Raw genomic sequence first — 26979 nt, forward strand, 5'->3', positions numbered from 1 at the left:
ATGTGGCTTCCCTATTATTAGAATTAATTTACTTACCTGTGTTAGAGAGTAATTTACTTAAGGCCATTCTGGTGTGATGAAGTTGAGCCCATTTTCAAGTTGGACTTGTTGGTCAGTTGAAAGGCATTCCTATGTTGATTTAGGGGACCACTGTTTCCAGAAGGTGAATATGATCTCCCCTTTTAAGGTGATTATGCTCTCCTTTCTCCTGCTTTTCTCCTTTATTGAGAAGACACAGTTCCAGGGTTTTATCGAAAGATGCCTTTGGGGGCACCTAATTTTAGGAACTCAGAGTCAGAGGCTTTGTTCTGTAGAAGGGCATGGTTGTCTCACTTGGGCCTTCTGAGTAACTATCTCTGGAGAATTTTTTTTTTTTTTGAGACAAAGTCTCAAGTGTTGCCCTGGGTAGAGTGCCATGGTGACATCATAGCTCACAACAACCTACAACTCTTGGGCTCAAATGATCCTCTTGCCTCAGTTTTTTGTATTTTTTAGTAGAGACGGAGCTCTCGCTCTGGTTTAGGCTGGTCGCGAACCTGTGAGCTCAAGCAGTCCACCCGCCTGGGCCTCCCAGAGTGCTGGGATTACAGGTAAGCCACTGCGCCCAGGCTTCTGGAGAAGTTTTTAAGTGGCAACCACTATTTAAAAACTTCTGCTGTCAGTTCCATTTTCACTCTTTATCCTTTCTCCATCTAAAGCCTGTAGGTAGAGGGAATTTGGTGAGAGGGGTGAAGTCCATGGCTGGGATGAGGGGAACTGGCTGGGTGGAGGAAAGCCAGCAGTGGGGCAGGCTGAGAAGTTCATGAACTCCAGTGGGGGGCCAAGGTGTCTGTTCCATCAGTGAGCCTGCCCCACCCTGCCCCATCTGTGAGCATGCCCCACCCAGGGAGCATGCTTGGTTGGCTTCCTGACTCCCCTACTTGAGCTGTGGGGAGTTTGATCATGGGAGTCAACAGGTCTGCAGCTTCATCACTGGGGGGGGAGGGACACTCTGGCTGTTGGGTGAGGGGAGGAAGCTGTGAGAAGTGCAGGGAAGAGGGGTGGGGTGAGCAGAGGGCCTTCAGGCTCTGTGGGCAGATTAGGAGGTAGAGGAATGGTAGGAGCTTGAGAAATCCCTGGAGGAGGGAAGATAGGAGGAAGACCAGGAAAGATACAAAGGAAGATGTTGTAGCAACCATTTGTATAGGAAGGGGTAAGAGCAGAGGGGAAGAAAAGCCTGAAGATAGGGGATTTTGTTCCATCTGCCTTATTTTTGTTTTTGGATGAAATTATTTAAGTTCTGTAAGACACTGAAATTAAAGGTCCCATTTCTAATTTGTATTGGGGTTGAAGGAGACACCCCTAGGGTGTCTCTGTTGAGGGAGGTGGAACAGCCAGCTCTCATGTCTCTGATGTCCTTCTCTTACCTGGCCGGAAAAGAAGGCATCCCTTGTTTCCCAAAAATCAGGAGTGAAAAATGAAGAAAGACTGAGAAAGGTCAGGTGTTTTTATTTTTTCTCAGAGAACTTAGGGTCCCTGGTACCATAAAAGCTTAAAAGAGGGTCTAGCACTGGGCTTGAAGCAAAAACCAAAATGAAATGATTTGAGACCCTGGAGCCCAGAAGAGAGTAAAGCACTAGGGCAAAATCCTCTACTTAGATGTGAACAAACAAGTAAGTGAAGAAACAGTGAGGAGGAGGTGGATGTGAGAACAAGAGGCACAGAGAGAGCTGAGGAGGGTGCCGTTTGAAGTATTTAGAGGCCTTAATCACATTTGAACGGTAGTTGGAGTGAAATCCTCTAGGACTGTCCAACAGGTGTATGTCTGGGTACAACAGAGAAAACTGGGGTGACTAGGGAGGCCAGCAGTCAGCCTCTAGTCAGCCACCAGTACTGGATCTTTAGCACCATATGACAGATATAAAAGGTGGCACCCAGAGACAAGGCTGCAGCAGAGATGTTCAGGCCAGGTTTATTGAAAAGGGGAGGGTGACCCACCAGGGCAGTGCAAAGGTGGTGTCTGCACCCCTGGTGGCAGGGCGGGGGGGGCACTTAGAGACTGGGATGGGCACATTCCACAATTTGCCTGGAAATGGTCTTTTGGCATGGACTTCTCAGGGTGGGCTAGCTAGAGCCACCTTGTCTTTATCTTAGGAGGAGGAGGAGGGGAAAGGGTTTGTGTGTGGCTGTGTTAGGCCCCCCAATAAAACCTGTTTTTCTATTCTTTCAGGTTATGTAAATTCATTCTCGTGATTAGCCTCTAAGTATTTGAAGACCATTGTGTACTCCCTTTAATCTTTTCTATAGTCAAGTACTTTTGAAATACTTTAAATTTCCTATACACTTCTCTGATATGTGTTGGTCACAAGACTGTTAATCACCTACCTAATGGTTCACTTTTGTGTGTGCTTTAGTTGAGGTTATTTTCTAGCCCAGATAAGGAGATAATACTCCAGATGTTCTCTATGCAATGCAGAGTATTGCCTTCCTTACTACGAAGTATGTAAGATATAACAAAACCACCATAATAAAGAGACTGGATACAGTAGCTAGAACAAAAGAGACAGTAACTAGAATAAAGAGACAGGAGCTAGAACAAAATAAAAGTTTCTCTCTTATGTAGCAGTCCAGGGTTAAGCACCTGTATTCCATGATGATATTCAGGATCCTAGTTTCCTTAGGTCCTTACGTTTTGCCATTCCTTCTGGTGTTAGATGTGTGGTTGAGTCTGGCTCTTTACCACTCTGTTTCAGCCTTCAAAGGAGAGAAAGAGGAAGTAGAGGGCAGACTACTTTCTTACACTACATAAAGGCATGCTCTGGAAATTGCATATGTACTTAGGCTATATCCTACTGGCCAGAATTTAGTCACAGGCCACATTTAGCTGTCAGGGATCCCAGCTCATTGGCCATATGCCCAGGAAGTTTTTACTAAAAGGAAAAAAGTATTTTGCTTGTTGGCATCAGTTTCACACAGTTGGTGCATGTTGAATTTGTGGTCACAAATGCTGTTCGTCTTCTAACTTGTGTTGTTAATTATTTAAATACATCACAAACATTTGTATTTACTTAATTTTTTAATGTAAGTGATAGACTGTTAATCAGCAGCTCCTACTTTTTTTCCCTAGGGTTTAATGGTTCATTTCTAGCATATATAAATTCAACAAATATTTGTTACTGCTTACCACTTTGTATTACAGACGCATACTCGAATTGTACAGATTATTTCCTTTCACAGTGGTTACATTGAAACACATACCCTGATTTCTTTTTGAGTAGTGTAAATTAGCCAAACTTTGTCTAAAAAGAACCAGATGGTATTTTAGGCTCTGCAGACCATACCATTACTACTGGAACTACTTTACCTAACTCTTACATTGTAGTGTAAGTGAATGGGTATGATTGTGGTCCAATAAAACTTTGATGGCCTGGATTTGGCCTGTGGGTTGCAGTGTGCCAAACCCTGGTGTAATTAACAACATGTTTCCTTATCAATCATTTGTCAACTTCCTTTAGCCTAGTTCTTTACTGAAAATGTATTCTCTGTTTTTTCTTTGAGATAGTGATTTTATTTCCTTTGGAAATATACTCGGAAGTAGGATTACTATATCATAAAATATTTATTTATTTATTTATATTTTGGTGGGTTTTGGCCAGGGCCCGGTTTGAACCCGCCACCTCTGGCATATGGGGCCAGCACCCTACTTCTTTGAGCCACAGGCGCCACCCTATTTTTTATATTTTTAATTAATTGAAGTATCTCAGTCTGTTAGCCAGGCTGGATTGCAGTGGCACAATCATACCTCACTATAATCTGGAACTCCTGTACTCAAGCCAGTCTCATGCCTTACCCACTGAAGTAGCTAGATTATAGGGAGAGCCACCATGCCCAGCTGAAAATAATGTGTTTGGAAAGTGGCAAATGTTGTGGCTTTTTTTTGAGTAATAGATCAGTTGAGGTTTTGTCTGCACTGAAAAGAATGTTGAGCTAGATCTGTGAGTAGTAAAGGATTTAAAACAAGAAGTTTTAATGGTAAAATGTTTTTTCGTAAAGAGATTATTTGTAGCACTTTGTAGGATGGCTCTTGTGAATGGGAATTCTTAAGTGAGGATAATGGTTAAGAGGGTTTTGTGGTTAAGTGAAAAATGATTATTTCCTGAATTAAGGCAGTGAGTGGTACTGTAGATTTAGAAGGATAGATTTGAGATTTAAGAGATGGGAAAGAGGAGTTGTTAATTCCTGATTTGGGTACTGAGAATGAAAATCATTAACTGGTGCAGCAAATACACAAGAAGAAAAAGCAGGTTTGGGGGTGGAAGGGAACCTCAAAAGAAAATGAGCCCAGTTTTGTAGGTTTTGAGGGTGTCTGTGAGCTGTTCAGGAAGCAATGGTATGTAAAAGTCGGAATCTGGGGCAGTACCTGTGGCTCAAAGGAGTAGAGCGCTGGCCCCATATACCGGAGGTGGTGGGTTCAAAGCAGGCCCTGGCCAAAAACTGCAAAAAAAAAAAAAAGTGAATCTGAGGAATAATTTTTTTTCTTTATCTCTTTTTCTTTCTTTCTTTCTTTCTTTTTTTTTTTTTTTTGAGACAGTCTCTTCCTTTGGTGGCCTCAGTAGAATTTGGTGGTGTCATAGCTCACAGCAACCTCAAACTCCTGCCCTTGGCCTTGCAAGTAGCTGGGACTACAGGCACCTTTCACAAGGCCAGGCTATTTTTAGAGACTGGAGTGGGGGTTGGTCTTGCTCTTGCTTAGGCTGATCTTGAACTCCTGAGCTTAGGCAGTCCCCAGGTGCTAAGATTACAGGTGTGAGCCACCGTACCCAGCTGAGGAATAATTTTAAGTTAGTGTTGTAGCTATGAAATTTAGTAGAGGTACAGGTGGTAGTTAAATCTGTAGTATAATTGGAACCACCTACGGATAGTATGTTGAATGAGAACTGGGCCAACTCCACAACAAGGACATTTTTGAGAAGAGGAAGCAGATGACTGAAAAACATTCCTTGAATTTGGCTCTGAGGAGGTCATTAGTGATTTGTTTGAGGTGAATGGCGTGGGCAGAAATTTGATTGCAATCATATGAAATGTGAATAAAAGGTAAGGTGAGGCAGTAGAGACAGGAAATACAGATGAATATTGCAGAAGTAGAATTCTGATGTGGACATAGTATATCAAGGTGATGGCAAGATGCATAATATTTAATTTTAAAATGAGCTTAAATGAATTGGGATAGCCCAGAGATAGAACTAATGGTTAGAATGTTTCAGGCTTGGGGGCGGTGCCTGTGGCTCAGTGGGTAGGGTGCTGGCCCCATATACTGAGGGTAGTGGGTTCAAACCCGGCCCCAGACAAACTGCAACAAAAAATAGCCAGGTGTTGTGGTGAGCACCTGTAGTCCAAGCTACTCTGGAGGCTGAGGCAAGAGAATCACCTAAGCCCAAGAGCTGGAGGTTGCTGTGAGCTGTGACGCCACAGCACTCTACCGAGGGGGACAAAGTGAGACTGTCTCTAAAAAAGAAAGAAAAAAAGAAGGTTTCAGGCTTGGGGTTTGCAGGCAGGGCTGGCTGGTGGAAGGACTTGGGTAGCATATCAGAGTGTGTTTTTATGAAAGGGTATAAATCTTGAAGTCAAGGCTAAATATGGAAGGCGCTATAAGCAGGAGGGGACTGATATTGAGAAAGAGACATAGGTAAAGCCAGAGGTCTAATTTCTTGTAAGTAAAGGAATGAAAACAGGAAGGTTGTGGTTTACTATAATAATAAAGACTTTTCTCTAGCTGGGCTAAATTAGCCACATTTTTCCAGATAGGCCTTAACACAGTGCAGCTCTTAAAATCTAGCCTTGGTATTATGTAGCATATTTATTTACCAGATGGTGCTTTGGCTGCTAAATAAAAATTGAACACTGTTAATTGTTCAGCACTCCTGGGTACTCACATAAATATGACCCTGAAGATCCTCATAAGATGAGAAGCTTTTTTTTGCATGTAGATGAAAATAAACACGTTGACCTTGGCAAAATTAGGAGGTCATAAAAGTTTGCTGTCTTTTGTGGTCACATCCTTTTTTTCTTAAGTTGTTCCTCCTTCCCTTCTTTGAGGTTTACTTTGTTTCTCTTTCCAAAAAGGAAAAGATGCTTTATAATTATTCATATCACATATTGATTGTCCTTGATGTTTTCAGTTCTTTTTTTGGTGGAGATGGGTCTCACTACATTCCCAGGCTAGTCTGAACTCCTAGGCTCAAGCAGTCCTCCTGCCTTGGCTGCCCAAAGTGTTGGGATTCCAGGCATGAGCAACTGTACCTGGCCAGTATTTTCATTTCTAGGGTTGTCTTAAAGTTCAATATTGGTGAATTTAGTGAAATTTGAATTAAGCTTGGAGTGGTGTGATATAAAAATAGTGTTTCACTTTGCATATAAGATTTAAAGTAATATGATTTCCTTCAAATAATGCATTAAGAGTTGCATAATCTCAAAGTTAGCAGACATGGCATTGTATTTTTTTAGACTTGGGTTTGAATTTCTAGAGCTTTAAATTCTGATAGCTCTTCAGGACATTCTTCTATAAAATGCCACTACCCTGTACAGATTAGTGAAGGAATAGGTAAAGGAATTTCTGATAATGGGGAATAGTTGTGGGAAGTATTTGGGGTGACTGGGGTGGGGTGGCGGGTGAGAGTAGGGGGAGGAGACTGGTATTTCTTAGTACTTCTGAAAGTGAATGATTCCTAGAACTGTTGTTGAAGGCTAATTCTAGTTATTTTAGGATGACTGGCTTAGCACTGTTTGAATAGTGATTTTTAAAAGCGTCCTTCCTTCCCCTTCCTTATCTCTATGGTGGTTCTATTTTCCATGCTGTCTCCTCTGGCTATTTAATAGTACGGCTATCATACACAACTTAGGGAAGGTAATTCATACAAATATATGCAAGGTAATTCTGGCCTGGGTACTTCCTTATTAAGGATTGCCTACAGTGATCTTAGGGGATGGATTTGTAAGGAATTAAGAAATCCCTGTGCTTCTTGAGAACAAGATCTCAGACCTTTTTTTTCTGTGTATATGTATCTGTGTGTGGGTGATGTTAAATTGTCTATGGGAATTAAAAGAGTTGATTCCAAAAGTGCTGAAGAACTAATAGTGAAGAATTTTGTACTGGGTGGTTATTTCACTAATTGTGAAATAGTAGGTGGTCATTTATGTGGACTGTTTCCTATTAAGACAAGATAGGTGGGCTCATTGCCTGTAGCAGCATTGGCCACATGCCCTGAGGCTAGTGGATTCAAACCCAGTGGGGCCAGCTACACAACAATGACAACTGCAACAACAACAACAAAATAGCTGGGTATTGTGGTGGGCATCTGTGGTCCCAGCTACTTGGGAGGCTGAGGTAAGAGAATCACTTAAGCTCAAGAGTCTGAGGTTGTTGTGAGCTGTGAAGCCATGGTTGTTGTGAGACTCTGTGGGGGTTGGGGGGGGGTGGGGAGACAAAATAGGTGGCATTTGAAACAGTAATATTTGGTCCTTAAAAAAATTTTTTTGACTCTTCAACAGAAACTCGTTTTTGTTAAGGTACAGCTATATATGTTAGGCTTTTCAATTTAATTTGCAGCTTAATTAAAGTAGAAAGTGCTGGATAATGGATCTGAGGTGGGAATTCTGGTTAGAATCCAGTGTTTTGGTCTAGTCCATTTCTATGCACAGAATCTCTCTACCTTGGAGAAGTCTTTATTCTAAATTGAAGGTAGGATAAGATAAAAACATAAATTAACTGAGTAGAATCGTTTGTATGGAATTAATAGGTAGATTCTATTTAAATCAGTGGTTCTCAACCTTCCTAATGCCGCGACCCTTTAATACAGTTCCTCATGTTGTGGTGACCCCCAACCATAAAGTTATTTTTGTTGCTACTTCATAACTGTAATTTTGCTATTGTTATGAATCATAATGTAAATATCTGATATGCAGGATGGTCTTAGGTGACCCCTCTGAAAGGGTCATTCGACCCCCAAAGGGGTCAGACCCACAGATTGAGAAGTGCTGATTTAAATGCTAGATAGGATGTCTGGGCCGCAGATTTGTATAGGGTATGCCCTAGATTCATCAGTGAGTTGATGTAGAGAAAATGTGTATGTGCTCAAATAGACCTTAGAAAAGGGAAGGATCATGGAGAGTGACCAGGAAGACTTCTGGAAAAGAAGAACTTTTGAACTAATCTTTGAAAGGTGGATAAGAGTTGGATTGACAGAAAAGAGAACATTCCAAGTCAGGCAGATTCAAGAGAAAAATCATTGGAGGTAGAAATAAGTTTGACTTGAATAGAGAAAAAGATAAGCTCACCTAAAAGTGGAAGCTCTTGTACAGTAGTAATGGGAGATTGGATTTGATAATGGTCAGCTTTGGTATCTGGCCTGCGATGAAGACTTTTAAGCTAGGGAATACAAAATGAATGTGGGAGATTAATCTGGCCGTGGTCTTTTTTATTTCCTGTCATGCCAGTTTTACTAATGTTTGTTCTGGTTTTTCTTCTTAAATAAAGATCATACTTAAAAGTATTTACAAAATTCAAAAATCATCATTCTTAGAGAAGTTTATCTTAATGTCGTTTGTATTTCTTTGAGCTGTTGGGACTATAGGCTAAGTTGCACATTGAAGTTTCTGTTTATGGCAAATGTATCAGTGTATTTGTCAATGTGCTTTGGTGTATCTCGGTAACTATTGACTTTATCCAAGGTACAGACAATTAAGTTCCTAGTATATAGAAGAAATAGCAGCATTGGAAACAATACCCTGTTTTACTTCTTTATATTATAGTGTACTTTAGTGCATCTTCTCCTCTTTTTCTTTTTATCTTAGGTCAACAGGACATACTGCTGTGGCACCTACCGAGCAGGTCCTATGCGGCAGATAAGTCTTGTTGGAGCCGTAGATGAAGAAGTTGGTGATTATTTCCCAGAGTTCCTTGATATGTTAGAGGAATCACCATTTCTGAAAGTGAGTATTAATTCAGATTATTAAAGTTTTTATCATTTCTTAAGTGGACATTTTACATTAAAGAGTGTTAACATTGCCTCTTAAAATTAAATTTTTATCTAATGTTTTGAATAGAAATGTTTAAAAAATTACTGCTACAAAGTACCTGAATTACTTTTTTAAATCTAAATTACTGTGCGAATAGGATTTATTTCTTTGTATATACTTGCAAAATATACTTCTTAGAACTTTTATTTGAGTGGGTGGGTAAATAATCTACAAATTTTTTTAATGTGACTCATTCATCTGATTTCTAGATGACTTTGCCCTGGGGTACACTTTCCAGCCTCCGACTCCAGTGTAGGTCCCAAAGTGATGATGGGCCTATAATGTGGGTAAGGCCAGGAGAGCAGATGATCCCTACAGCAGATATGCCAAAGTCACCCTTCAAAAGACGACGGTAAACATTATTTTTCTCAAATAAGCAAAGCCACTTTTTATTCAGTTGTTTGCTTATGAAACTGTTAGAGACTTGAGCATAGTTTGAAAACCATTTATCTAAATTATCTGAAGAAGTCCCATAAATAAATCTTCTGGTTGTGAGTTCCTTAGTCTAATCCACTCATTCATAACATCCAGGGTGAGGCATCATTCTAAAAAACAAATTTAATTTTTATTTTCTTAAAACCTTGGTCTTGTCTGCAGGATAAAAGATCAAACTTTCCAGTGTGGTCTGTAAGGGTCTTTCATAATGGCTTCAATAGTACCTTTCAGATGTGTCTGCTTCTAGTCTGCTCTAGCCATACTGAATTCAGTTTCCAAGCCATGGTCTTTCATAACACTTTGCTTTTGTACTATTCTTTTTACATACAAATGGTATGGTATGCACTGTTCTTTTTACATACAATGATATCCTTCATCTTCCTTCCTTTGTTTTTGCAGTTTTTGGCCAGGGCTGGGTTTGGGCTGGCGCCCTACTCCTTTGAGCCACAGGCGCCCTCCCCACCCCCGCCCCCATCTTCTTTTCTACCTAGCACACTCTTAATACATTTTTCCAAAACTTCACTTGGGAGTTACTTTCTATGTGAAACTTTTCTTTGTTCTCCTAGGTAATTAATTGGTCCCTTTTCTGTGCCACAACATCCTGTTCATTAATGGTCTGTTTTTATTTTATTATTATTTTTTTTTAGAGACAGAGTCTCACTTTATCACCCTCAGTAGAGTGCCGTGGCAGCGTCACACAGCTCACAGCAACTTCCAGCTCCTGGGTTTAGGCTATTCTCTTGCCTCAGCTTTCCAAATAACTGGGACTACAGGTGCCCGCCACAATGCCTGTCTATTTTTTTTGTTGTTGTTGCTTCTGCAGTTTGGCTGTGGCTGGGCTTGAACCTACCACTGTCAGTATATGGGGCTGACGCCCTACTCACTGAGCCACAGGTGCTGCCCCTAATGTATTTTGTTTTTCAGATACTTAAACCAAATGTAGATCAGCTCACTCTAGTACTTTGAAAAATCTCATTTAATAAGACTAAAAATAATTGATATCTGCTTGGATTATGAAAATAGCCATTTAAAATAAGTGCCTAGAAGTGAGTTTTAATGGAGTAGTCTAGACTTTAAAGCTGAGTATAGGAAGTAAACTATGGAATAATCTTAGGTACTTGAGATGAGGGATGAAAATACATCGTAAAAATTGTTAGGTAACAGCAGTTTTTGTACAAGATAATGATGAATCTTGAAATGCTACCAAATTCTTAAGAACTATAATACATTCTATAATCTTTCCCCCCAAATGACCACTGTTTGTTTCTTGGTTATTATAAATTTAAAAAATGTAATAGGAAAGTATAAAAAGAAGGTAAAAAGACAGCCGTATTTCCACCCATTTAGGCATAGTAACCTTTTTAGTTCATATATACTTATAGTATAAATTTTCTTTGTACAATAATGAACTCATACTTTACATGATGTTTACTTTAAAACTGGGAATTTTTCTCCCTTAGGTTGATGTGTTATAGTAAGATGCTGTAGTATCACTTCTCAATGACTATGTACTTCACTGTGTGGTTGTATGAGGATTAACTTAATTCTTTCTTAGTGTAAATGGTTTCCAGTTTTTCAATATAAACAGTATTTTGACAAACATGACAGTGGTGTGCTAGAGCTGATTTGTACCAGCTCACAGGGGCCATTATTAGCATTACTGTCTACTTCCACATTGAGTGATAGCACATTAATAGCTGGAAAGTGGGGAGTATTTATACCACAGAAATCAGCAAATCAGCTATGAATCTGCTACTTTCCCCACCTCCCCAAGCCAGGTCTTAAGCATGTACCATACACCACTGATTACAGATAGATGTATGTTGATAGATATATATCTTTGTGCATATGGGTATTTATTTTCTTAGTAGAAATTCCTAAAGGCCCAGAATAGACACATTTCTTCTTTTTTTTTTTTGAGACAAAGCCTCAAGCTGTCGCCCTGGGTAGAGTGCCATGGCATCACAGCTCACAGCAACCTCAAACTCCTGGGCTTAAGCAATTCTCTTGTCTTAGCCTCCCAAGTAGCTGGAACTACAGGTGCCTGCCACAATGCCCAGCTATTTTTTGGTTGTAGTTTGCATTGTTGTTTGGCAGGCCCAGGCTGGATTTGAACCCTCGAGCTCTGGTGTATGTGGCTGGCACTTTAGCTGCTTGAGCTACAGGCACCGAGCCAAAATTAAAACACATTTCTAATGGACCTCTAATGGACCACTGGGAGTATGCCAATTAATACCCCATTTGTATAGTAAGATAGTGCTCTTTTCCTCAAACTCTCCAAATTTTCTTTTTCTATTTTTTTTTTTTGAGACAGAGTCTCACTATGTTGCCCTCAGTAGAATGCTGTGGTGTCAACCACAGCAACCTCAAACTCTTGGGGTTAAGTGATTCTCTTACCTCAGCCTCCCAAGTAGCTGGGACTACAGGTACCAACCACAATGCCTGGCTATTTTTGTTGTTGTTGTTGTAGTTGTCATTGTTTAGCAGGCCTGGGCTGGGTTCAAACTTGCCAGCCCTGGCGTATGGGCCCTAACCACTGAGCTGCAGGCACCAAGCCTCTTCAGACTCTCCATTAACATTCTCTTTAATTTTACTGATCTGATTGTGAAAAAATGTTTCATTTTAATTTGCTTTTCTTTTATGGGTTTATTATTTCTTCTTTGGTGATTCCCTTTAATTTCCTTTGTCCACATTCCCGTTGGAATGTTGTTCTTTGGAAAAATTCCATATATATTCTGATTATTAACCTTTTGTTTTCTTCTGTTGCACTTTTTTTCTCTTTTTCTTTTGGCTCTAGATTTTTGTTGTTTTTTTACTCAGAAAGTTTTTGTTTATATGTAGAAAGAGCTATGTATCTTTTCCTTTGAGGTTTCTCCTTTAGTAGTAGTGTTGGCCTTAGCTTATTTAGTGTTAAAATTATTCACCTACATTTTTTCTTAATATTTTTGTGATTTCAGTATTATTTAATCTACCTAGAATTGGTTTTGGTATAGAGGGGGAGATTTTAACATGTTCCCCCAACTAGTTAGGCAGCTATACCATCATCATTTATTTAATAATCTGTTATTTCTCTAATAATTTAAGTTGCCATCAAATTTTATTTCTGTTGGTATGCAATGTTCTTAAGTGAAACATTCAAAAGCACTTTGAATTACAATGAATTAATCAAAATGTCAATACTCATATCATCTTTTTATATTAATGAGAACTTCTTGTTGCTGAAAATGGTAGAATCAAATGTGAAAAGTCGTTCAGTTATCAAGGGCACTGCTGTTGAAGTTGATCTTCAGTATTTTTTTTAGACAGAGTTTCACTTGTCACCCTCTGTAGAGTACGATGGTGTCACAGCTCACAGCAACCAACCTCAAACTCTTGGGCTTAAGTGATTCTCTTGTCTTAATCTCTCAAGCAGCTAGGACTACAGGCGCTGGCCACAATGCCTAAGCTATTTTAAGAGATGGAGTCTTGCTATTGTGTAGGCTGGTCTTGAACCTGTGAGCTCAGGCAGTCCACCTACCTCTGCCTCCTAGAGTGCTTGGATTATAGGCGTGAGCCATGGTGCCTGGTTGATCTTTGGATTTTTGAACTCTAGAGTTAAAGAAATACATGCACACAGTTAAAAAAAAAAAAAATGAAATACTATAGCAGAGCTATAATGAAAAATCCTGTCCTCTTTTTCCTTCTAGAGGCAAACACATTTTTTACTAGAGGCAAAAACATTTGTTTATAATCCCTTTTTTTTCTCCCAAAGGTTTTGACAGGGTTTTAACTTGTTGGTATGACAGATATTCCTTTCTGTTCTCTGATTAGTTAGATGACTCCTGCTTTACTGTCTTCTTTGCTAGTTCTCCATGTCAGCTATACTTACGCATTGTTGAGATTGATTTATGTTTTGCTTTAAAATCATAATCAAGTCTTATATGCTTTGTCAATAGGTGGATTCTAAAATTTGAAAGTCAACAAATGGCATCTGTAACATTATAGGTATCTGTGTTTACTGAAGATGCAGCTAGTAAGCTAAAAACTCTTACTCTGAGGTTCCAATTTTGTGTTACCACTCAAAGGAAGAATATACAAAAGGATCTTTCTTGCCTATGGTTTATTTGGATACTCAAAATCATGCCACATTTTTAAAAGTTTTATGTAACTTATAAAGTTATATAAAACATACTTTTTTTAAAAGCATACTTTAAAAAAAGTTTTGCTTTTCTTGCAGTTGCTGATTACCTTTATTGAAGGTGGGGGGAATAAACATTTCTTGACCATCTCCTAAATAAATTCTGTTCTGTGTATTGCTTAAGAGATATTGCTTTCTTCTAGAACCACACTGACTTTCTCATCTACTTGACTGTGGCTTTCTTATATAACTTTTTTTTTTTTTAGGGTGTTGGTAGTTAACTTTGCATCCTGTAATTTTATTGTAGCCTCAAGTCTTTTCCAGAATTTTATTAATGCTGTCTGCTCTAACACATCAATCTTTTTTTTAAAAAATTATTTATTTATTTAAAAAATTATTTATTCATTTATTTTAGAGACAGGGTCTTGCTCTGTCACACAGGCTGGGGTTCAGTGGCATGATCCTAGCTCAGGTGGTCTTCCCACTTCAGCCTGCTGACTAGCTGAGATTACAGGTGTGAGCTACTATGCCCAGCCCATGGAAATCTTTTGAAGCTCTGTATTCTGCTTCAATGTAGAAGGCTTAGTTCACCATCCCAACAACCTAGGACTTCCCATTTAATGCTTTTCTGCATTATTTTATGGTTGTTGTATTCCTAGGTTTATTTCCTTCTCTTGCTTGAGCAAATTCTCAAGTTATATTTTAAGAAAAGGAAAGTATTTTAAGTCATTATATGTTGAAAATTTCTTTTTCTGACACTAAATATGATTAATAGGGTTTTTAGTGTTATTTTGATGTCTTCCTACATCTAATATTATTTATAAGAAGTCTTTTTTTTTTTTTTTTGAGACAGAGCCTCAACCTGTCCCCCTGGGTAGAGTGCCCTGGCATCACAGCTCACAGCAACCTCCAACTCCTGGGCTCAAGCGAGTCTTCTGCCTCAGCCTCCCAAGTAGCTGGGACCACAGGTGCCCACCACAACGCCCAGCTATTTTTTTGGTTGCAGCCGGCGTTGTTTGGCGGGCTGGGCTGGATTCGAACCCACCACCTTAGGTGTATGTGACTGGAGCCTTAGCCACCTGAGCCACAGGTGCCGAGCCTATAAGAAGTCTTAATGCCAGTATAATTTTATTCTTTTGTGGGTACCCTGTTTCTTTTCTTGTCCATAAGCTTATGGGCTCTTATATCATCAGCAGTCTAAAATTTCACAATGATATATCTTGATTTCACATTCATTCCATTTCTTAATCATCCTTTTTTTGTTTGGTAGGCTTTTTTTTTTTTTTTGGCAGTTTTTGGCCAGGGCTGGGTTTGAACCCACCACTTCTGGTATATGGGGCCAGTGCCCTACTCCTTTGAGCCACAGGTGCCACCTGGTAGGCTTTTAAATGTCCTTTTCTGGGAATTTTTATTGCTTAATTGCTTTGGTAATTCTCCATTTCTTTTGGAATCTACTATTTAGCTACTGGTATGATTATCCTCATAGTTCTTGTTATTTATCTTTTTGCTTTTGATTGAGACATTTACTTGAATTTTGTCATCTTTTTTTTTTTTCCTTTGTCCCCTTTGGTAGAGTGCTGTGGCATCATAGCTCACAGCAACCTCAAACTCTTGGGCTCAAGTGATTATCTTGCCTCAGTCTCCCAAGTGCCTGGGACTACAGGTGCCTGCCACAACAACTGGCTATTTTTAGAGACGAGGTCTTGCTCTGGCTCAAGCTGGTCATGAACCTGTGAGCTCAGGTAAACTACCCGCCTAGTGCTAGGATTACAGGTACAAGCCGCCACTCCTGGCCCCTTGAATTTTGTCTTCTAACTTTTTCTTTTGAATTTTTAAATTTTAGGATTGTTTTGGTCTTTCTCTTTCAGTCTGCTATCTTCAAATATATCTAGTGATTCTGAGTTGACCCATTCAATATTTTAGGATAGAGCTTTGGCCTAGAGAGTTTTGTTTACTTCTTGGTGAGGCTTGTTAACAGGTAGGTTTGAATTTAGAGTGAACAGGCGTAGAAGTGGACATTAAATGATGTGTTCATAAATCAGAAGATTATGTTCTATTTATATGGCAAGTTCAGTGTGTTTAGAGAAAATGTAGGTTTTTTTGGCTGAAAGTTTATCAGAATGTTTTTGTATAGGCAATTTTGACTAAAACTGCTTCATAAAATAAAATGTTTGTTATATTCTATATCAGGTTGGCTCCAGCTGCCCATTTGGACCGTGGCTCAGTGCTGTTATCAAGGAACCAGATCCTTTTCCTTTTCTCTGCTTTATCATTCTCTTTGTCTAGTCTAGAGGCAAGATCCTCCTAGACTTTGTTTTCCTGTTATGATTGCTGGATGGCTACAGCAGTTCCAGGCATCAATCTGGATCTGGTTATATCTAGTAGAGGAAGAGACTGCCTTTTCTTGTACTTCTTTCTTAGGCTAGGAAACTTCCCAGAAGTCTCTTCAGCAGATTTCCTTTCATTACTATTAGCCAGAATCAGTTCATGTCTTTTTAAAATCAGTCACTGGCAGGGAAAGGGGAAATGAGCTTCTCATAGTTTGCCAGGACTCATCACGATCTCTTAAAACCTTTGGAACTTGTGATGTCATGTACAAGGTAGGATCATATACCCAATGAAAATCAAAGTCTGTCAAGGGAAATAAAGAAGAGGAGTGGAAGCTGGATGGGTAGTCATTGTCTCCTTCCTGGGGTAAATGCTTGACTATGTTTCTACCTGCAGGGGTTATTATCATTATTATTCTTGGCTGGTTGTTTTTGTTTTTTTGCTTCATTCTGTTTCCTCAGATAGCATGCATTGGCATCATGATAGCTCATTGGAATCTCAAACTGGTCTCGGACTTCTGCCTCAGCCTCCCAGAGTGCCAGCTGGCCGTTTTCTTTCTTTCTTTCTTTTTTTTAAACAGCCCTCTCCAAAATCTGCTGGGTTGATCTGTCTTTTTGGGTGCTGATCCCTTTTATATTCTAGGCCTGTGACTTTCTCTGCTCAGTTTTATTAGTCTAAGACTTTGGTCATTTTCCATCTTGTAGAAGTGTGTTGATTATTGCTTATTCATTACTTTATTTCCTTTGTTGCTTCTTATTCCTTTTCTGTCCACCTTTAGCTTATTATATGTAGAAAGTTTTAAGCATATAAAAATACGGAAGATATCTCCTGTGTATTTAATAATATCAACCATAGCCAATGTATATACTCATTCATTCCCTCATACAATCCCCCTCCCATTATTAGTTTGAAGCCTCTTACTTTCATTTTAATATTGAAAGAGATCACATGGATACTTACTTTGCCAACTTAAATCAGATCTCTAGTGAAATGTTTTGAGGGTTGGAAATCAAGATGACTGAAGGTAAGGAAGCAGATGGCCTTAAACTTTGAATTACATTTTCTGTTGCTAGACAGAAATACTACATTTGAGCTTAATCTAAGCTATAGCTGGTTATTTATTATGGCCTATAGCAAGGGGAAGTTAATCACATTAAGCATGATAGTAGAATGTGTTAAATACTAATGGTCAAAATTGTTGAACCCTTTTGAGCCCCCATCTTATTTAAGTCTGGTATTCTGTGCCTTATTGTTATTGATAATTTTGGGGGGGGGGGGCTCTTTTTTCCTTGCTTTCCCTTTGCTTTACAACCAAATCAACTCCAGATCAATGAATGAAATTAAAAATCTCCAGTACCTACCTCGGACCAGCGAACCCCGTGAAGTCCTCTTTGAAGATAGGACAAGAGCTCATGCTGATCATGTAGGTCAGGGGTTTGACTGGCAGAGTACGGCTGCTGTTGGGGTTTTGAAAGCTGTACAGTTTGGTGAATGGTAAGTTAATGGAATGCAACTGCAAGGTTTGTTAACATACAAGAAAATGTGGGATGTATTTAAATTAAAGGTTGGGGACCAATTTTTAAGTTGTGATAAAATGCACATAAAGTTCGCCTTCTTAATTATGTTTAAACTGAATAGTAAAGTATAATCACATCATTGTGAAACAGATCTCAAGCACTTTTTCATCTTGCAAAGCTGAAACTGTACCCGTTAAACAATAGCTCCTTTTCCCTCTTCCCCCCAGGCTCTGTTAACCATCATTTTTCCCTTCTGTTTTTATGAATTTGGGTACTTTAGATACACTTCATATAAATATAGTCCTACAATATTTGTATTTTTGTGACTGGCTTATTTCTCTTTGCATAATGTCTTCAAGGTTCATCCATGTTGTAGGAAATGTTAGAATTTCCTTTTTTTTTGGCCACCCTCAAACTCTCCTTTCATAGGTCCTTCCTTTTTTAAGGTTGGTAATAATCCATTGTGTGTATGTACCACATTTTGTTCATCCATCAGTGGGCATTTGGGTTGCTTTTGCCTGGCTATTGTGAATAATGCTGCTATGAATTTGGGTGTACAAATATCTTAATGTCCTTGCCTTCATTCTTTTTGTATAAATACCCAGAAGTGGAGTTGCTAGATCATATGGTAACTCTACTTTTAATTTTTTGAGGAACTGCAAGACTGTTTTCCATAGTGGCAGCACCATTATATGTTCATTTGGCCCTCCTGCCTTTTTTTTAGTAGAGACACTTGAGCTCAAGTAATCCCCCTGCCTTGGCCTCCCAGAGTGCTAGGATTACAGGTGAGAGCCACTGCACCTGTCTAAAGTTGGGGCCCAATTTTAACAAAGCTCAGGACATAGAGATGCAAAGTGGTGAGAGAATTACAAATGCAGCTAATTTAGAATAAAATCATTCTTTTTAGCCATTGTTGTTTTAATTTTGCAAAACTAATCTGATTTTCATCTTTTTTTGTTTTATTAGTTTACTTTTATTTTTTGAAAATTGTGTACCTAGTCCTTAGAAGCTATGTGTTTATTTCTTTGCCAGTAGTAGAATTTTCAGGAACAAGAAAATTGAAATTTGCCATCATTTTTCATTGTGACATGCTTATCTCTAACACTTAGTTTGTTAATCTTAGGAGTGACCAACCTCGCATAACCAAAGATGTGATTTGTTTTCATGCTGAGGATTTTACTGATGTTGTACAGAGACTTCAGTTAGACCTTCATGAACCCCCAGTTTCCCAGGTAATAACTTTTTTTTACTACCCTTTGAGTAAGATACTTGAAATGTGTATCTGTACCTATTTTATTTTGCATAGTGACTATAATTTTATTACTATTAAAGGCTAGTGGGAAGGGTGTCCAAAAATCATTAAAGCAGAGCTTCCCACACCGAATGCTTGAAGGTTTCTTCTATCTTTGGGATGCCAGGTGGGCCTGGGATGGAGAGGGGGTCCAGGCTTCTCAGTTCTGGGCAGTCTTCACTTGTTAACATGACACTGAAAGGGAAGATAAAGTGTTGCCCTTAGGTGTGCCAAAGAATATTGATATGTAGCTGTATGATTCTATAGCCCATCCTGACTTTAATATGAGGAAAAATGTCTCCCAAGCATTATAGGAATATTCAGAAAGTTATGCATCCTTTAGTATTACTTTACTTGTCATTGTTACCCATTTTGTCTCTACTGTTTTCTTGTGCTAATTATATTTCATTTCACTAAATTATTACCTATTTTAAAGTTTCATGCAACTTTTTTTTTTTTTTTTTTCCCGTAGTGTGTACAGTGGGTGGATGAAGCTAAACTAAACCAAATGAGACGGGAAGGTATTCGTTATGCTAGAATTCAGCTTTGCGACAATGATATCTACTTCATCCCTAGAAATGTTATTCATCAGTTCAAAACAGTGTCAGCAGTATGCAGCTTAGCCTGGCATATAAGACTTAAACAGTACCACCCTGTTGTGGAAGCCACTCAAAACACAGAAGGCAATTCTAACATGGACTGTGGTTTAACTGGAAAGCGAGAATTAGAAGTTGACTCCCAGTGTGTGAGGATAAAAACTGAATCTGAAGAAACACGCACAGAGATGCAGCTTTTGACAACTGCTTCATCCTCCTTCCCATCTTCATCTGAACTTAATCTACAGCAAGATCAGAAGACTCAGCCTATTCCAGTTTTGAAAGTGGAAAGTAGACTGGACTCTGACCAGCAACACAATCTGCAAGAACATTCAAGCACTCCTGTGTGATATGTACATATTCAAACACATTTTTTAACTTTTTTAAATTTTGATGTGAAGTTATAGTTTTATAACTGGCTTAAGTTAAGTTTTATCGGAGAAATCTTGCCTATAATTCTATAAAGAGAAATGACATTCCACAAATGTCAAGCATATCTTTTTTACACAGATTATGCAAAGTTAAGAGTTGTATCTTATCCCGTTAGTACAGTATGTAATAGTGGGTCTGCTGCTACTTTCTGTTTTTAAGGTGTGAGGTAACACTTCAATCTCTTCTTCAAATCACAATGAGAATTCTCTTGAATAACAGATTCTTATTTGGTGAATTATTCACTTCCCTTAATTTTATCTTGCCTGTCTCTTGCCATATTTGCTGTTTTTATGATACACCAGATTTATGATTTAGGACTTGTGTGTCTTTATGGCACAGAGGCAATTTTTATAGTAAAAATGGCATAGGTTGCAGGAAAGAGTTCCTACATCTGGTATATGGGCAAGTAAATTATTTAGTTCTAACCACAAAGAACAAGTAGTTTCTAAGGAAAATTCGGTGGCTCTCTGGTTTCTTAACAAAAGAGAAAGCACAGCACTTTCTGATCCAAACTGTCTTTTTTGTATGTTATTTAAAGCCCAGTGGGTATTCAATTAAAAAAAATCTAAAGATGAATAGTCCTTGGTCATTAATTATCCATGGTTCATTAATCTCTTCTAAAATATATGGTAACTATGGAAGATATTTTGAGTAAAAGAGATAATGTTGACATGATACTGGATTCTGCTTCCTAGCATCCTCACATTTTGTGTGGGTACTTTTGCTGCCTAAACTGATTACAAGTAATCAAACTTAAAGAATGATTCGAGTCTTTCTGATGAGGCTGCCATATTTTGAGCATCAAACTTAGGATAAACTAGTCTTGTCATTTGGCATCAACCTCTTCATGATAACTATTATTGAGACACTTCACAGTTTTAACTGATGAATACCTGGGTTTTTTTTACTATTACTCTGTGTTGCTATTTTCTAATAAGGAACACAGCATGAGGCTTCATCCTAGAGTTTCAGGTAGCCTAATGCTTAGTGCCTGAGTATTTCAATTTTTTTCTTTCAAACAGGCACTGTTCATATAGCTAATGTGGTCCTAACTTTGTATTATTTTAGAATGTTAACACTATACACATTATACTTTCTCTTAGTTAATAACAGTAGGCCTTCGTTTCTTAAAGGAAGAGTACTCCCCACACCTAAGACCAGATTCTTGTATCTACCTGGTTACAGTGCAATTTGGAGATTTTTTTTTTCCTGGATGGTGAGATTTGAAATATTTACATTAACATAGGCAAAAAAAAAAAAAAAGATGCTGCTTTATTATGTCTGTCACCATGAAAACTTAGCTGCATCTTTTGAAATATCAAATATGAATTATTTCTAAAATATTCTGAAATAGGTTAAATCTTATATAAATATTACTTTGTGCAATATTGTTGTGTAGTTAAATGCATATTAGCAAAGTATAGAGGTCACTGTGTAAACCGATAGAAAAGTAACCATCAGCAAATACTGCAGTGATTAGTTAGAATCTGTATTATTCTTTATATATATGTATATGTATGTATTCTCTGTTACAAAGGATGAAAACAAATAGGGAAACATTTTAATGTAAACCATTTATGAATTGGAAGTGATGTTGGCTTTAGTTATCTTTGTAAATAAGGTAATTAGAATGGTATGAAAGGTAATGTGATTATTGCAGGGGTGTTTTTAATCTTGGGTATAAATTCTAGGCTAAATTCTAGTTTATCAAGACTAGTTTTTAAGGGACCTGCCTTTGAGGGTGTTTTTGTTATTTTGGGGGGGGAGAGTGTTAATCACAAAGTGTGTGGGTTTGCGTATCTCGTTTTTATTTTTCTGTCCAGAAGAATTTCATGGAGCTTTACCAGGCTGTGCAAAGTAAAATTCTTCTCAGGCAACATTTGCTTTTTAAAATAATCATGAAGAGCAAGGTTGTTTAAGCAAAAAGTTTTTTATTTTTCTTGTCTTCCAAGATCCAATTTTCCCATCTCCCACTTGCCATCCAGCAGATGCCATCTGTCATCTAAGCTGGTCATTGCTAATAAACAAGGAGACTGTCTCCTGACAGCCAGCACTGTGTTTAATCACTCAGGAACCAGCGGATCTGCAAAGACCTACAATCAAAAGCAAATCCCTATTTTCCTTTTATAAAACATTCTACCCTCACCTCCAATATAAACACATTAAAAGTATAAAAATGTTTGAAATCATGTACTAGTAAATTCATTGTATGTTAGAATTGCAATAGAATGGAGAGAAACATTTAGCTAGTAATGTATCTGGAAACCCTGAATGTCCTATGTGAGTGAGTATTAGATTTTAATAGCATGCTTTAAAGACTGATGACTATAAAAGCAGACCTTTTGAGTTTTTTACTGCTTTCAAAGCTATATCCTAGTTTAGTGATACAAATGATCACAACTTTTCTAAATCATAAAATTACTTGGTTTGGTGGAGTGAGGCATGGAGCAATCTGGCGTCTTCTGATTTGTAAAGTAGTGATGGCGGTGAAGTTGTAACTGGAATTTAAGCTGATCTTCCTTTTTGGTATATTATTTGTTGTGCCAACTCTTGAGATTACTTGCAGAATGTGGCTGTAAGTTTTAGTATTTTGTGGAGCAGAGGGATATTTTTTAAATGTGCTTATGGAAAGGATCCAATAAATGAATATTCCTAACAGTTAAATAGAATGATTTTACGGTATCCATTAAATAGGATTAAAGTCTTCCCCTTGCCCCAGAAGTCATTTTCTAATTACCAAGATACGCTCTGAGTAGGATTATGATACAAAGAGGTAGTCCAAATTCATAAAGCAATAATAAAAACATCCGTATTAGTCCCCCCCCCAACTTTTAATTCTTTAAAACTGAATTCCTAGACTTAATTATACTTTTAATTTGCTTATTTAATAGTACTTAGAATTTTTTAACTGGTACTTTGTTTTTAATTAAAGACTTTTGAAAAGTGCCCTTTCCCCTTAGAGACAGCTGGAATATCAATTGACTAATATTACAAACTCCTACAGGGGGAAAAAGGACCTTATTAAATGAATTCTTTACTAAACCTTAGGAAAAAATGTCTTGCATCAGTCTTACTAGGCATAAAGGTCACACTTCAATGACTGGAGAAACTCTTGCTTATTGCCTTTCCCTATATAAATGTTATTGTCTAGAATGAAAACTAATATAGGAAGAAGACTCCAAAATCCATGAAACCCTTAGTGAATATATTCCTAATCATTAATATTAGCCTATTATATTTTCATCTGTATTTGTCATTAAAAATTTATTTGCATTTATATTTTTAGGATGATTGAGTTTGTGTCTGTTTATCATTGCTACAGGTTTTTAAAAAAGAACCTTCCACTAGCACATACCAGATGTTCTTGTTTGTGCTAAGTTTTATGTTTCTAAAACAGGTTGTAGCTGTATTTATTGGCCATGCAAGTAGAGGAAATGCACAATACATAATGTTTTTCTTTAGCACGTAAGGGACTTATCCTTACCTTGAAAGTTTGTTGCTTTAAAAGCAAATGTCTCTCCATAAATATTATGGCCTTCCATTTCCTTCATCCATTTTTTAGGATCCACTTGTGCATGTAGTTGAGACTACTGTCTCTTAAAATATAGCACTTTTCAATTCTTTCTAAAGAAATACTTATGTATTACTATCACATGTTGTAAATTTTCATGTAATAGTGTTTTCTGTGACTAAACTCCATTTTGATTGGCAGCTATGACTTTTTTTCCTGTGGCTTTAATTTATCTAAGAGGTCTTTGCATATAGATGAAATGTATAATTTGCCTGGCGGACTATTTGCGTTGTGTGGCCTTAGTTTGTTTATTGACATTAACAAGTGTTTTAAAAAGGTTTTTAATGAATAGTCTTAAATCTAAATTTGTGTGAATAATAATCCTTTTAACACAGTGCTTTTTTGTAGCTGTCTAAGTGTGTTAAATTGTTAAGCTATTTCTTTGTAAAATAGGACAATGGAATGCATAGAGGTTTTTTTTTTCCTGTAAAGTATTTTTTTAATAAACAAAGTCTGATTTGTCCTTTACTCGTGTTTCATCACAAAATGAGTAGCACATGTGAATTCTAGATACCTGGCACCTGTTTTTAGAGTACTGATCTCTGCCCTTCTCTCTATTCCTTGTTATTCAAAAAAATTTAGAAAATCTTGAGATTTTCCTTTCTAAAGATGTCTGGAGGAAATGCCATCCATATTGAGATGTAGTTAGTTTTGGGGAAGAAAAAAAATTACCCTTGACATTGTGGCATTTACGCATCTTGTTGCTTAAACTGGCTATATGAGAGGACCATCGAACCTTTCCTGGTGATATACATGGAGTATTAAGGCAAATGAATAGACATTTCAGGTGTCCTTGAGGTATTCGATACAACAAAATGGATTTCCTCATCAGTTTTTGTGTGAACTCTTTCATTAAGCACTTGTCCGAAGCAGCCCTTAATCTGATCAAGGAAGGGAACTAACATTTTTTGAGTAACTGCTATGGCCCAGGTACTTTATATGAGGGAATCTCATTTAATCCTCACAGCCTTTTTTAGGAAGGTAATTATCTCTATAATCCAGGTGAGAAAACAGGCTTGTTAGTTTGACTAAATTGCCTAAGATCACGTACTTCTTTAGTAGGAGCAGGGATTTGGATGCAGGTCTGTGTTCAAATGCCCTGTTAGTGGCAGCCTTAGAAGCACTGAAAATTTCCTGACCAGGCTTCTGAAAAACGATTTGCTACTACCCCTCTTAAAATGACTTAATTTAAGTGATTTAGTTCCTCCACCCCGCCCCCCCCAACCAACCTCTTGTTCGCTACCTCACAAGGAAGTAAAATGCTTTTGCTGTTAATGTAATTTAGGTTTTAAAGCAAATCGTTAGATGTGTTCTAAATGACTTTTTCATTTGTATTCATTTATTTTTTTAAGTTGGCCATTTATCTTAAAGCCCACCAGAACTGTAATGTTTAGCTCTAAGGGGAAGGGAAAAACTGTCGCGGAGCAAAAGCGGAAGGAATGTATTTAATACACAAAAATAAGTCTGGGTGAAATACTTTTTAAGAATTAGTCCTGTGGGAGTTATTTTATCTTAATCTATTTTCCTCGTCGGTGAAATGGAGATAACTTCCACCAAGGCGCTGATTTAACAGAGTGTAAGAAATGATGTTTGTAAAACATTTAGTGCCCCGCCTTTTAGGCTTTCTCAAGTGGAAGCTATTATCGTCTTTGGCATTCCTTGACCCAAATGCGTCATGCTGCGGGCAAGCCAGAACACTGCTTCTTGCGGTGAGAAGGACCTGTAGGGGCCAGTGTTCCAGTAATGGCAAAAATAGAGTGGCTCAAAACCCCCTTTATCCTTGAATACAAAGGATACTAAAGGGGTCAATCCTTCCTTTCTCCTGACCTCTAGTTCCCGCTGACACCTTCCATTACCCTAATCTGGGGAAAGTCTCCTGGGACTGCCTCAAGCTTCGCCACCAGAAAGCTCAAGTAACAGAGGTGATGGGGGCGGAGGAGGAAGGGAGTCATTAAGCCGCAGCCTGCCAGGCTTCTAGTCCCAGGGCAGCGTAAATGCCAGCAAACATTAGTTCATTTAATAAATATTGAGAACCTATGTGCCGGGTTCGTGCACGGTCCCAGTCTTCGACCTTATAGACCCCATACAGGCCACTGGGGAAAACCAATGTTCAATGAAACGCAAACTGCTACATAGACTTGAGCCGGGAACGATCAGAACATCAGGACCGACATCCTTTAGGTTGCTGGATGAGAAAGTCGTTTCCGAGGAAGTGAATTTCAAGTTGAGACCTGCTGCGTGACCTGGGGTCGCTTGCTCTCGGCCCCCAGCCTCTCCACCCGGGCCCGGGACATAGGCGCGGCTGCAGGCCCGGCCCAGGGGCGGAGCCGCCTCCGCAGAGCAATGCGGAAAGCGGAAGCCAGCGGCGGCTCGCCGCGGGCTGCCCGGCTTCCTTCGCCCCGCGCTGAGCCGGCTGAGCCACCGCCCGGTCCGGCGCGGCGCGGCCGAGCGAAGACTGGCCCCGCCGCCCCGCCGCCCAGCCGCGCCGCCGCCACCAGGGCCCTGGGGCCTTTGCACCTGTCTTTTCCAGCCTGGCACAAAACCACAGCTGTCGCCGTAGCTATGGTGGCCTAGCGCAGACCCGTTCACTTTTCATCCCTTTTATCTCCCAGATCCCTCTTTGCTTATTTTCCGTTCAGTCTGGCGACCGAAGAGATTGCGCTCGTAGGGCGCCGCCTCTGCGGCAAGAAGCCCGGGCGGACCGGACGCTGGGAGGCGGGCTGCCTCCGAGGGGAGGTGCCTCCGCCGTCTCCATGGTAACGGCCCAGCCGGCGTCTCCGCCTCCAGGGGAAGGAAGATGCGGCCTGCAGGCCCCGCAGCCTCGCCCCCCGCCTCACGGCCGGGCGGGGGCCACTGAGGACCGAGGCCGGGGCCGGTGGCCTGCGGGGCAGCGGGCACCAGGTGAGAGCCGGGCGCCGGGAGCGGAGGAGGTGGGCGCGGGTCAGCCCCAGCGGCCCCTCTCCCGCAGCCGGGAACGCACTCGCTCAGGAGGTTGCAGAGGCTTGGCTCCGGTCGCCACTGCGCCAGGGTGTTTTGGTTTGTTTTTTCTTTTTATCTTGGCAAACGGCAGAAGAAAGAGACAGCAGCTCATGGAAAGGCTGAGGGATGCGATTTTCGAGCCCTACCCAAACTGGGAGAATAAACTTCAGCAACTGGACTCACCGATTGGTTTTCCTTCATTTTCAGTGAAATCTCATTCTCTGGCTGGAGACACAGATGGCCTCAAATGAGACAGATGCTATATCGTGGTATCAAAAAAAGGTAATAGCGGTATCTTTTCTTTGTAAACCATTCTTTCTACTAAAAGCTTCCACAAAGGGTGTCACGTTACTTTCCCCTGAGTTTGGTAGTGCCAGGCATTCTTTTGTGGTATTTGAACATAAATGAAAAAAGTTGATGGTACAAGGTCATTCTGCCTTTTAAACTCCGTTTAGTCCCAGAATAAGATTTTCAAGTCACTTCTCCCCTTCCCCTCCCAGACAGCATACACAGTGCCAATGCGCAGTACTTTGAAAGTTTTCTTCTGATTAAACTGCTTTAAAAAGAAAAAAGAAATGAAGCCTTTGCACAGCTCAGATTAGTACTATCAACAGTCTCATTGAGCTGTCCCTTTTATCCTCTCTAGTTTTCCTATTGAT

The 26979-nt window shown here is 39.2% G+C and overlaps 2 protein-coding genes across 2 annotated transcripts in view; both read left to right on the plus strand.

Annotated features, from left to right (window-relative positions):
- Positions 1-23809, plus strand: part of RSBN1 (round spermatid basic protein 1) — a 64104-nt gene extending 40295 nt beyond the window's left edge. Inside the window, exons 3-7 of the mRNA XM_003793862.2 lie at positions 8830-8967; positions 9264-9406; positions 17261-17428; positions 18575-18683; positions 19215-23809. Coding sequence (XP_003793910.1) covers positions 8830-8967; positions 9264-9406; positions 17261-17428; positions 18575-18683; positions 19215-19688 — 1032 coding nt within the window. The 3' untranslated portion in view covers positions 19689-23809. The remainder of the gene's footprint in view (positions 1-8829; positions 8968-9263; positions 9407-17260; positions 17429-18574; positions 18684-19214) is intronic.
- A 2599-nt stretch (positions 23810-26408) lies between these two features.
- Positions 26409-26979, plus strand: part of PHTF1 (putative homeodomain transcription factor 1) — a 60964-nt gene continuing 60393 nt past the window's right edge. Inside the window, exon 1 of the mRNA XM_023515477.1 lies at positions 26409-26602. Coding sequence (XP_023371245.1) covers positions 26558-26602 — 45 coding nt within the window. The 5' untranslated portion in view covers positions 26409-26557. The remainder of the gene's footprint in view (positions 26603-26979) is intronic.

This window comes from Otolemur garnettii, unplaced genomic scaffold, assembly GCF_000181295.1.
Source record: "Otolemur garnettii isolate 467f Iridium unplaced genomic scaffold, OtoGar3 scaffold00073, whole genome shotgun sequence".
Lineage (NCBI taxonomy): Eukaryota > Metazoa > Chordata > Mammalia > Primates > Galagidae > Otolemur > Otolemur garnettii.